This window comes from Jaculus jaculus, chromosome 5, assembly GCF_020740685.1.
Source record: "Jaculus jaculus isolate mJacJac1 chromosome 5, mJacJac1.mat.Y.cur, whole genome shotgun sequence".
NCBI classification, from domain to species: domain Eukaryota; kingdom Metazoa; phylum Chordata; class Mammalia; order Rodentia; family Dipodidae; genus Jaculus; species Jaculus jaculus.
Window position 1 is genome coordinate 136199379 of NC_059106.1, and position 13221 is coordinate 136212599.

General features: G+C 40.9%; 1 protein-coding gene across 1 annotated transcript in view; it reads left to right on the forward strand.

Moving 5' to 3' along the window:
- The window catches only part of Liph (lipase H), a 48046-nt gene that overhangs the window by 20428 nt on the left and 14397 nt on the right, over nt 1-13221 (forward strand). Inside the window, exons 6-7 of the mRNA XM_004654311.2 lie at nt 8266-8433; nt 11960-12055. Of these exons, the coding sequence (XP_004654368.2) occupies nt 8266-8433; nt 11960-12055 (264 nt within the window). The remainder of the gene's footprint in view (nt 1-8265; nt 8434-11959; nt 12056-13221) is intronic.

The window sequence follows — 13221 nt, forward strand, 5'->3', positions numbered from 1 at the left end:
ACTACATAGTGAATTCCAGGTCAGCCTGGACCAGAATAAGACCCTACCTCAAAAAACAAAATGAGGGCTGGAGAGATGGCTTAGCAGTTAAGCGCTTGCCTGTGAAGCCTAAGGACCCTGGTTCGAGGCTCGGTTCCCCAAGTCCCACATTAGCCAGATGCACAAGGGGGTGCACGCATCTGGAGTTCGTTTGCAGTGGCTGGAAGCCCTGGTGCGCCCATTCTCTCTCTCTCTCTCTCTATCTGTCTTTCTCTCTGTGTCTGTCGCTCTCAAATAAATAAATTAAAAAAAATTAAAAAAAAAATGAGCCGGGCATGGTGGCACATGCTTTTAATCCCAGCACTCGGGGAGGCCGAGGTCAAAGGATCACCATGAGTTCAAGGCCACCCTGAGACTACATGGTAAATTCCAGGTCAGCCTGAACTACAGTGAGACTCTACCTGAAAAAAACAAAACAAACAAACAAAATGAAACAAAACAACAACAAAATAAGTGGTTTGGATAAAGAACACCAGATATTAGCCAGGCATGGTGGAATATCAGGAGTTCAAGGCTAGCCTCAGATACATGAAATTTTTCAGCTGGGTGTGGTGGCGCACGCCTTTAATCCTAGCACTTGGGAGGCAGAGATAGGAGGATCACCATGTGTTTGATACCACCCTGAGACTCCATAGTGAATACCAGGTCAGCCTGGGCTAGAGCGAGACCATACCTTGAAAAACAAAACAAAATAAAACAACAACAAAAAAGAAAAAAACATGAGATTTTGTTTCAAAAAAAAAAAAAAAAATCACAGGCTGGAGAGATAGCTCAGCAGTTAAAGGCACTTGCTTGCAAAGTCTGATGGCCTGAGTTCAATTCCCAGTACCCATGTAAAGCCAGATACACAAAGTGATGGTGCATGCATCTGGAGTTTGTTTGCAGCGACAGGAAACCCTGACACCCAATTCTCCCTCTCCCCTCCTCCCAGCAAATAAAATAAATCATTCAGTGCTCATTTTGGTAGCACATTTACTAAAACTGGAAAAAAAAATCAACCAGCCAAGTTTTTAACAGTAAACAATTTTTCTGAGAAGATAAAGGTGGCATAAATATGAATTATAAAATGTAAACTCAAATTTAAAAAACAAAATAGGGAGTTAGAGCCGGCGTGGTGGTACATGCCTTTAATCCCAGCACACTGGAGGCTGAGGTAGGAGAATTGCTGTGAGTTTGAGGCCGCGCTGAGACTACATGGTGAATTCCAGGTCAGCCTGGGCTAGAGGAAGAGCCTATCTCAAAAGAAGAAGCTTCTAAAGGAAGAAAAAATGGTCTTGGTGCCAACCCCATGTTCAATTCTCTAGTACCCATGTTAAAGCCAGACAAGAGAAAGGATCTGGTATGCCCACTCTGTATCTCTCTCTAAAATAAATAAATAAATAAAAATATTTATTTTTAAATGGTCATGGTAAAAAATTGTGGTTGTATACAGCCCCATTGGAATGATCTGGCTGAAATGGCAGACATAGGATCACCCTTATTGTACCACAGTGAGTATTCAAATTAGTTCCTGTGTGACTGTGGGCTTTACTTATCCAGGATAGCCCTGCATTGTTATAACTCCATTGTGTCTGCAAAAGGAACTTCCCCTCTCATGGGCCCTTTTCTAGTTTCTTGGATTCTATTCACACTCACTCTTATATACATAAAAATTAGAAATGAGGTCCCACATATGAGAAAATATGCAGTATTTATCTTTCTGAGCTTGGGCTACCTCATTTAATATTTTTCAGTTCTATCCTTTTTCCTGAAATACTTATAATTTCATTTTTATTTATGGCTGCATATAATTCCATTGTGTGTACAAACCACATTTCTTACACATTCATCTATTGATGGCCATCTAGGCTGATTCTATTTCCTTGCTATTGTGAATAGAAGAAACACTAAACACATGTGCAGGTATCTCTGTGGCATAATACAGAGACCTTTGGGGATATGCTCAGGAATGGCATAGCTGGGCCATATAGATCTATTTTCTTTTTTTTTTTTTAACCCCCACACTCCATTCTCTCTCTTTCCTTGCAAATACATAAATAAATAAATAAACAAATAAAATATTTTTAAAAGGGCTGGAGAGATGGCTCAGTGATTAAGGCACTTTCCAGCAATGCCTAAATACCCAGGTTCAATTCACCAGTAGCCATGTAAAGTCAGATGCACAACATGGTGCATGGATCTGGAGTTTGTTTGCATTAGCTGGAGGCCCTGGCACACTCACATTCTCTCTCTTTTTTCCTCTCTCTCTCCCTCTCTCCTAGCAGATAAATAAATAAGATATTAAAAAGACAAAGACTAAGTGAGGTAACCCAGGCCCAGAAAGCCAAGCGTCACATGTTCTCTCTCATATGGGGATCCTAGCTACAGATGACTGGGCTTCTGCGTGAGAAGGAAAATACTTAGTAGCAGAGGCCAGTAAGTTAAAAAGGAGACATAAAGGGTAGAGAAAGGAAGGGAGGAGGATACTTAATAGGTTGATATTGTATATATGTAATTACAATGATTGTAATGGGGAGGTAATATGATGGAGAATGGAATTTCAAATGGGAAAGTGTGGGGGTGGGGAGGGAGGGAATTACCATGGGATATATTTTATAATCATGGAAAATGTTAATAAAAATTAAAAAAAAAAAAAAGACAAAGAAAAAGAGGGCCGGAGAGATGGCATACTGGTTAAGGCACTTGCCTGCAAAGCCAAAGGACCCAGGTTCAATTCTCCAGGACCCATGTAAGCCAGATGCATCTGTAGTTCATTTGCAGCAGCTGGAGGCCCTGGTGCGCCCATTCTTTCTCTCTCATTCTACCTGCCTCTTTCTCTCTCTGTGTCTCAAATAAATAAATAAATAAAATATTTAAAAAAAGAAAAAAGAAAACCTCCACAATGATTTCCATAGTGGTTGAACCAGTTTACATTCCCACCAACACTGAATGAGGTGTCTCATTTTTACATCCTTGCCAGCATTTGTTGTCATTTGTTTGCTTAATGATATTATTCTGTCTGGGGTGAGATGGAATCTCAAAGTTGTTTTAATTTGCATTTCCCTAATGGCCAACAATTTGAACACTTTGAAAAATGTTTCTTGGCCATTTGATCTTTTTTTTTTTTTGAGAACTGTTTGTTCAGTTCATTAGCCTATTCATTGATTTAATTTGTTGTTTTCTTTTCTTTCTTTTTGTATTTTTTGTATTTTCAAGGTAGGGTCTCGCTTTAGCCCAGGCTGATGTGGAATTCACTATATAGTCTCAGGGTGGCCTTGAACTCATGGTGATCCTCCTACCTCTGCCTCCCAAGTGCTGGGATTAAAGGCTTTTGTCAGCTATACATTCAATAGAGGATTAATATCTGGAATATACAAAGAATTTTTAAAAATAAACACCAAGAAAACAACTAACTAGCTGGGTATGATGGTGCATTCCTTTAATCCCAGCACTTGGGAGGCAGAGGTAGGAGGATCACCATGAGTTCAAGGCCACCTGAGACTACATAGTGAATTCCACGTCAGCTTGGACTAGAGCAAGCGCTTTCTTTGAAAAACCAAAAATAAATAAATAAAATTTTTAAAAAATGAAAAGAAAGTCCTTACCTATGTTTATATCATGAAGCACTTTTCTTACTTTTTCTTAATACTTTCAACATTTCAGGTCTTATTTTAAGGCCTTTGGTCAACATTGGGTTGCGTTTTGTACTATGTGAGAGTTAAGAATCTGGTTTCATTCTCTTGCAAATGGATATCCAGTAGGCTGTCTTTTCACCATTGTGTATTATTGGCATCTTGTCAAAGTGGCTATAGCTGTGTGGATTAATATCTGGGTCTTTTGTTCCATTGATTTACACATCCATATTTTTGTGCCAGTACCATGCTTTTTTTAAAAAAATTTATTTGTTAGAGAAAGTATGGACATACTAAGGCCTCAAGCCACTGCAAACAAACCCTTGTGCTTCTGGTTTATGTAGATCTTGGAGAATCAAACCTGGGTCCTTAGGCTTTGCAGGCAAGTGTCTTGATCGCTAAACCATCACTTCAGCCCACCATGCTGTTTTTGTTGCTATTGTTACTGTGTTTTGTTATTGCATTAAAGGTCTTTTGTGCTTCTAAATAATTTTTAAGATTTCTTTTTATTTATTTTTTTTTTTAGTTATTCGAGGTAGGGTTTTAGTCTAGACCAGGCTGACCTGGAATTTACTATGTAGTCTCAGGGTGGCCTGGAACTCACAGTGATCTTCCTACCTCTGCCTCCAAGTGCTGAAATTAAAGGTGTGAGCCACCACGCTGGGAAAGATTTATTTTTCTATTTCTGGAAGAATGGTATTGGAGTTTTGATGGGGATTGCATTGCATCTGTAGATTGTTCTTTTTGGTTTTTCAAGGTAGAGTCTCACTCTAACCCAGGCTGACCTTTGTAGTCCCAAACTGGCCTTAAACTTACAGAGATCTTCCTGCCTCTGCCTCCCAAGTGTTGGGATTAAAGGTTTGTGCCACAATGCTTGGCTTTTTCCCCCTCTCTCTTCATTAAAATATTTTAGTTAAGGGAAGAGAAAGGAAGGGAGGAGGGTACTTAATAGGTTGGTATTGTATATATGTAAGTGCAATGATTGAGATGGGGAAGTAATATGATGGAGAATGGAATTTCAAAGGGGAAAGTGCGGGGGGGGGGAGGAAGGGTATTACTATGGGATATTTTTTTATAATCATGGAAAATGTTAATAAAAATTGTGAAAAGAAAAAAAAAATGTAGGATTTATCCATTTTACAGCTCCAGGTTACAGGTTATCATGACAGGGAAGGCATGAGCTGGTCATGTTTAGCATACCGAGGAAGCAAAGAGTGGTGAATGTTGGTGCTGAGCCTAACTTTGCTTATTTTGAGGTGGGGGGGAAGAGGGTGTTGAGGTAGGGTCTTACTCTAACCTAGACTGGCCTGGAACTCACTCTGTAGTCCAGGTTGATTTCCAATTCATGGAGCCCATCCTCTTGCCTGCCAAATGCTGGAAGTAAAGGTATGTGCCACCAAAAAAAAAAATTATTTATTAATTTGCAGAGAATGAGAGGAGAGAGAGAGAGACAGTAGGCATGCCAGGACCTCCTGCCACTGCAAATAAACTCCAGATGCATGTGCCATTTTGTACATCTGGACTTGTATAGGTACTGGAGAATTGAACTTAGGCTGTAGGCTTTGTAAGCAAGCACTTTTAACTGCTGAGCCATCTCTACAGCCTTCTTTCTTTCCTCCTTTCTTTCCTTCCTTCTTCATAGTTTTGTTCTTTTTCTCTTTTTTTTTAATTTTTGTTCTTTTTCTTTTCTTTTAATATTTTATTTTTATTTATTTATTTGTTTGACAGAGAAAGAGGGAGGGACGGAGAGAGAAAGAGAGAATGGGCTTGCCAGGGCCTCCAGCCACTGCAAATGAACTCCAGATGTATGTGCCCCTTGTGCATCTGACTTATGTGGGTCCTGGGGAATTGAACCTGGGTCCTTTGACTTCACAGGCAAACACCTTAACCGCTAAGCCATCTCTCCAGCCCTCTTCTCTTTTTATGTACATGTGATTCTGAGATTTGGTGTTCACGGTGTCCTTTGTATCTTGAAATTCCCACTTGTATCTAATTATTTATTTATCTTTGTCCTTGTTGGACTTTTCCCACTTGCTCCACCTTGGCTTCCAGCTTAGATGTTCTTTCCTTTCCTTGATCCATTCTAATATTGAGGCTTTCCCATGGAGGTTTTTTGTTTTGTTTTGAGGCAGGGTCTCACAATAGCCTAGAATGTCATGAAATTCCCTCTATAGCCCAGCTGGCCTTCAACTCATGACAAATTTCCTATTTCAAAACCCCATATGCTGGAATTAAAGGCATGAGTTCCCATGCCTGGCTTCCATGGTGACTTTATTTATTTATTTTAGATTTATTTTTCTCTTCTTTTATTTATTTGTGAGTGAGAAAGGGAATGGGCATGCTAGGGTCTCTAGTCACTGTAAACAAACTGCAGATGCATGCACCACCTGTGCATCTGGCTTACATGGGACCTGGAGAATTGAACCTGGATCCTTAGTCTTTGCAGGCAAGTGCCTTAACTGCTAAGCCATTTCTCCAGCCCTTTATTTATTATTTGAGGGGGAGAAAGGAGAGAGAGGGAGAGAGAATGGGCATGCCAGGGCCTCCAGCCACTGTAAACGAACTCCAGATGCATGAGCCCCATTGTGCATCTGGCTTACGTGGGTCCTGGAGAGTTGAACCGGGATCCTCTGGCATGGCAGGCAAATGTCTTAACTGCTAGGCCATCTCTCCAGCCCCTCATGGTGACTTTTATTGACATATTATGTCTTTCATTTCCAATATTTCAATTTCATTTTTCTTCAATATTCCCACCTCTTTATTGAATTCCTCTTTCAAATCTTATGTTGATTATTTTATTGCCTCAGTTGCTTTTTATGTTCCTGTAGTAGATAGCCTCAGGTTGCTGAGATGAACTTCCAAACCAGGCACAGTTATGGAGAAAGGGAATTTATTGAAGCTCACAGATCCAAGGGAAGTTCCATAATGGGAAGAAGTTGGCCCCCTTTCACCGGACTGAGCAGAGAGAAGCCAGAAGCCACACCAGCCCCACCAAAGTGCAAGCCCGCACACTTCAGGAACTCCAGGCAGAACTCAAGCTCTCTGCATGTCTGGAATTCCGAATCCATCCCCACACCTTAGGGCTGGACTCTTGGATCTGCTCACAGACAGCTGGAAACCCAAGAAGCTTTAATAACATTGAATTCTTTTTAAAGTCTCTGCTGTAGTTTTTTTTTTTTTTTCTTTTTAAAGATTTTTTTAATTTAATTTTTTTATTGACAACTTCCATAATTGTAAACAATATCCCATGATAATTCCCTTCCTTGCCCCTACTTTCCCCTTTGAAACTCCACTCTCTATCATATCCCTCCCCAATCAGTTTCTCTTTTATTTTATTAAATTTTTTTTTATTGATTAATTTGAGAGCGACAGACAGAGAGAGAAAGAGGCAGATAGAGAGAGAGAGAATGGGTGCACCAGGGCCTCCAGCCACTGCAAACAAACTCTAGATGTGTGCGCCCCCTTGTGCACCTAGCTAACGTGGGTCCTGAGGAATCAAGCCTTGAACCGGGGTCCTTAGGCTTCACAGGCAAGCACTTAACTGCTAAGCCATCTCTCCAGCCCTCTCTTTTATTTTGATATAATCATCTTTTCCTTCTGTTATGATGGTCTTGTGTAGGTAGTGTCAGGTACTGTGAGGTCATATTGGGGGACATCTATTTAAGCTAGCTTGTACTACAGTTCCCTTGAGATTTATTGAAGATTTGATGACTTCTTTGATTTGTTTGAACATACTTATCATAATCATTCGTTTGATTTCTTTGTCTGGGATGTCATTGAATTATCTCAGTAGAGTCCATTACTCTGGGATTAGTAATTTTTGGAAGATTTATATTACCTGTTTTTCCATATTACTTTTTTTTTTTCGGTGCTGAAGACCGAACCCAGGGCCTTGCGTTTGCTAGGCAAGTGCTCATCCACTGAGCTAAATCCTCAACCCCAGATTACTTTTTTTTTTTTAATTTTAGTTTCTCAAGGTAGGGTCTCACTCTAGTCCAGGCTGACCTAGAATTAGTCTCAGGGTGGCCTTGAACTCACAGCAACCTTCCTACCTCTGCCTCCCAAGTGCTGGGATTAAAGGCATGCCCCACCACGCCCAGCTCCATGCTATTATTATTATTTTTTTATGTTATAGCTTTTGTCTCTGAATTACACAGTGGGACCAACCCTGTCTCAAAGAACAACCAGGCAACCTAAAAAGATACAGGGGTAGGCTTTAATAGATGAATAGAACTATTACAGTGGGATATGTTCATGCTATTGGTTCATATTATTTTCTCAAATTTTATACCTATTTGAAAATTTTCATTATTAATATGACAGCTGTACCTAAGCAAGGCCAGTTGTTTCGATTTCAATCTCTAAGTAACAGATGGTCAGAAAGCCACTGTGGTGTCTTCAGAAATAGGGTCTTATCATTTAGTTCTGGTGGGCAACCAAGAGCCTTCAGCAATAGCCTGCATTGTTTTTGGGAACTCAGGCACCTCTCTAACATCTCACTGGGAGGTGTACTTTTAACACAGTGCCTGCCATTCAAGTGATGATATGATAAATTCTGTGATGTGTTTCTGTTCAATGCTACAATGGCTTTACTCCTGATTCCTCTACAATGAAGGAATGAAATATTTCAAGTGTGATCACCAAATGTCTGTGTACCTGTACCTTGCTTCCCTGGAAGAGAAGTGTGCCATCACCGCCTATCCTTGTGGCTCCTACCGGGATTACAGGAATGGCAAATGCATCAACTGTGGCACACCACAGACGGTGTCTTGCCCACTTCTGGGTAAGTCCATGTAAAGAACTAATTACTACTTATGTGTATCTATGCACACACATGTGCATCAGGGTCTCTTGTTGTTACAAAGGAACAACAGATGCATGCCTCACTTTGCACCTTGTGTCCTACTTTATGTGGGTACTGGGGAATCAAACCCAGATGGGTAGGCTTTGCAAGCATGTGATTTTAACCACTGAGCCATCTCCCTTGCTGCCTGATAACTAATCTTTCTATGAACCCCAGAATCATTTTATATAAAAATCACCCCAATTTGTATTTACAAAACATTTTATATTGCCAGCTTTATTTTTATTTGTATATTTTTGGGAAATAGCATCTTGCTGCATAGCTCAGCTTCTCCTGAATTCAAGACCTTCCTGCCTCGGCCTATTACTAATTACAAACAATATTAGGGCTGGGTGTGATGGCTGAAGCAGGAGACTTGAGAGTTTGATGCTGGCCTGTTGTACATAGGAAGACTTTGTCTCAAATAAAACACTACAAACAAAACCAAAAGAAATCCAAAAATCACCAAAGCAAAAACAAATGGCGGAACCACCTAGCCAGTATTAGGATAATGTATTAGTTACTTTCTTGACACTGTGGCAAGACACCTGACAAGAAGAAACTTAAGGGAGGAAGGGCTTATTCCAGCGTACAGTGTGAAAGAATACCGTCATGGCAGCGAGGGTGTAGCTGCATGACCAGGAAGCAGTTGGTCCCATTCAATTCTTACTCAGGACGAAGAGAGATATATTATGATGCTTGCTTACTTTCTCCTTTTATACAATCTAGAATCCCTCAAACCATGAAATAGTACCACCCACTTTAGGGCAAGTCTTTCCACCTCAGTTAACCCTAACTAGAAACTCCTTCTCAGACACTCCCAAAAGGTTGTTTCATTTGTGGCTTAAATACCATTAAGATGATGAGATTAACCAGCACAAAAAACAGTCTGTGTGGGTTGCCACCCAGCACATACCTTCCTGGACATGCCAGTCTATCATGGAAAAGGAGGTTTTAGGAGAGTTCCAAGCCTACCTGAAGTGCAGTCATTTTGTTCAACCTGAGCTTGTTGCAACAAAACAGGCTCTCTGTGCACACACCTCTCTGCTGAGTATCCGTTTTGAGTCAGAGACCCACCTGTCCAGTGGAGAGTGTTCCCTTCCAACAAGTACAGTCTACATCTTCCCACCACACTTGGCCTCCTGTGTCAGCATACAGGGATCAGATGGGGTAAAAGATACTGTGGAGGTGCTAGATTATTTGTCAGGAGTTAGTAGGAATATTCTAGGTGGTTAGGACTTTGACACTAGATGACTGTGCCAGTTATCTTCGTTTGCTAAACAAACACCTGATCAGAAGTAGTTTATGGGAGGAAAGGGTTTATTTCAGGCTTACAGATCTGAGGGAACACTATCAATGGTGGAAGAAGCTGGCTCACGCTCATAGATACATAGCAGAGAGAAACCACTGCAGCAAGCATCACCAGTCAGCACACAAGATCAACCAGAGCTCCAACTGCTCTGAAAACATCTTAGGGCTGGACTTCAGATCTGCCCCCAGTGACACACCCTCCAGCACACTGCTGGAGGCTTAAAGTTTCAGGCTTAGTCAAAAATACCTCAAGTTGGGTCACTGTGGGTTCAAGGTCAGCCTGAGACTACTAAGTGAGTTCCCAGTTAGCCTGGGCTACTGTAAGACCCTACCTCAAAAAAGAAGAAGAACAACAACAAAAAAGAATTGTTTTTACTGAAGTCTTTATGACCCCAGTGAATCCTGTAACCCCACTAAGAGGCCCCCAGGGTAATGGGAGCAGGGATAAGGGGACAAAATACTATAACCTGTTATAATATATATAAAATAAAAAAATATTAAAAATACCTCAGGTGGGCTGGAGAGATGGCTTAGTGGTTAAGCGCTTGCCTGTGAAGCCTGAGGACCTGAGTTCGAGGCTCAACTCCCCAGAACCCATGTTAGCCAGATGCACAAGGGGGCACACGCATCTAGAGTTTGTTTGCAGTGGCTGGAGGCCCTGGTGCACCCATTCTTTCTCTCTCTTTCTCTATCTGCCTCTTTCTCTCTCTGTATGTCTCTCTCAAATAGATAAAAATAAATTAAAAAAAATACCTCAGGCTATAGAGGACATGCATTCACATTCAAACTACCACAATGACTATGAGAATTTTCTAATTTTTCCCCAAATGGAAAAATTCAAGTTAGCAGCAAGGTATGCCATGAGACAGGGAATTTAACCATGGCTGTGCATAAAGTTATACAGGACTTTAAAAAAGTGTTGCCTGGGTCTTACCTTATTTTATGCCATGATGTGGATATATTATAATTTGGAGGCTGTGTCTAGGGGGTGATGACAAAGGAGAGAGGGAGAGAGGTCACACTGGATAGTACCCATCATTGTCCCCTGCATCAAGGACCTAGAGATCTTGATCCGCTTGGTGACATAGTTATACATAAAGCTCATGCTCTTTCTTTCTTTTAATTTAATTTAGTTTTTGAGGTAGGGTCTCAGTCTTGCCCAGGGTGACCTGGAATTCACTATAGCCTCAGGCTGGCCTAGAACTCACAGCAACCCTCCTAACTCTGCCTTCCGAGTGCTAGGATTGAAGGTGTGCGCCATCACCCCTGGCTTATGTTCATGTTCTGTATAAATTAGCAGCCTCATATAGTTATCCAAAAAAGCACAGGGCCTAGCTAGACTCATCTACTTGGGAGACTGAGGCAGGAGATTCCAGAGTTCAAGGCCTACTTTGATTACAAAATGAGCTCACTAGCCTGGGTGGCTTTGGAGATACCCTATATCAAAAACAAACAAACAAAAAAAAATTAAAAAGGGGTAGGGATATAGTTTAGTAGTAGAGTGCTTACCCTGTATGCTCAAGGGCCTACAGTTGATCCCCAGAACCAGAAAACAACAACTACAACAACAAAACAGGGTATGGCTTTAGCTTGGGGTAGAGAGTACGTGCTTAGCATGCATGACATCTTGAGTTCCAGGTTCCATCTTCAGCCCCACACAAGCAAATAAGTAAACAAAAATATTGCTTTGCAGTAGTGATGGCATTTTAGGTATAAATCTAAATCAGTCTTAATATTAAAAATGAATGTATTGCCAGGCATGGTGGTGCACGCCGTTAATCTCAGCACTCAGGAGGCAGAGGATCACCGTGAGTTCAAGACCAGCATGAGACTACATAGTGAATTCCTTGTCAGCCTGGGAGAGAGTGAGACCCTACCTCAAAAAAACAAACAAAAAATTACTGAAAATATCAGTGTGACCAATGTATGTTGCCCTACCCTGTTACTCAGAGCAAATAAAGGGAAAAACTAAGCTAGAGTCCTTTTGTACTTCAATTCTTAGGGATAGAGACACTAAGAAAGGAGGGCACCAGAATGACCCTACCCTCACCACAGGTGTAGAGGTGGAGAAGGAAGGAGGTTGTTGGAAACATACTGTTCTTGCTATCTCAGTGGTTTTCATGTTAATGCTACACTTTTGTAACTTTTCTCATAGGCTATTATGCTGACAATTGGAAAGACTACTTAAAGGACAAAGAGCCTCCAATGACGAAGGCATTCTTTGACACAACAGAGAAGAACCCATTCTGTGGTGAGTAGTGAATGTGGTTGATTGTTTTATATTTGGGGATGCCTAAGTCTCAGCTCTCTGGAGGCTACTTGGCAAATGAGGACTGTGATAAAAATTAAAAAGGGGTAGCCAGCTTCTTCCACCTTGACAGGGCTGAAGACTGATCGTGATTCTGTCCATAATGGTTATGGGACCTTGGTGAAGTCATCCTCTCTGAGTCTCACAGCCTGGTTGGTAATGTGGGGAGTAAAACGCCTATTTCCCAGGATTAAAATATTAAGGAATGTTCTAGGATTAAAATTAAAATCAAAATAATTTGAGTTGTCATCACCAGATGGCCATTGTAATCACTAAGACCTTCCAGGAAATTTCTTGATTTCTTAAGAGACATGAAATAGGGCTAGGAAAATCCCAGGTAGCCACATCCTTACTTAGTTCTAGCTCTATCAGAGGGATTCTTAAATGTTTTCACTCATAACTTTCTTTCTTTTTTTTTTTTTCTCTCTCTCCCTCTCTCTTTCTTTCTTTCTTCTTGGTTTTTTTTTTGTTGTTGTTGTTTTGTTTTTTGAGATAGGGTTTCACTGTAGCCCAGACTGACCTGGAATTCCTTATGTAGTCTCAGGGTGGACTTGAACTCACAATGATCTTCCTACCTCTGCCTCCCAAGTGCTGGGATTAAAGGATTTAAAAAAAAATCTTTGATTTTATAGCTAGACCATTTTCTAGAAGAGCAGAAAACATTGTATACATAGTATAATCATTGTAATTCATAACATACAATAGTCTCAAATTTCCAATCAACACTTAAATTGATGTAATCACATCTTTACCACATGTTTGTTGCAGTTTCTAAGTACAGTAAAGCATTCTGAGTAATGTTGAGGACAATGAGAGTATGACAGATGCCAAGAAAGGAGACTTAGTCAGTGACAATAAGTTGAAACCTGGAGGAAGGTATTACAATGTGGACCAAGCAAGGAGTCCAGGCACAGAAAGCCCTGGAACAGTGGGACCTTGGCAATGCGGAAAGTATGGGAGGTTTGTCGTAGCTGAGAAGAGGAGGGAGGCCAGATAGTGAACATTGTCCAAATTGTGGAAGATCTTGTCAACTGTGAAGTGTCTCCAAATAGCTACAGGGTAGGTAGGAATCTAATGATTCAATAATACTTAGGGGCTGGAGAGATGGC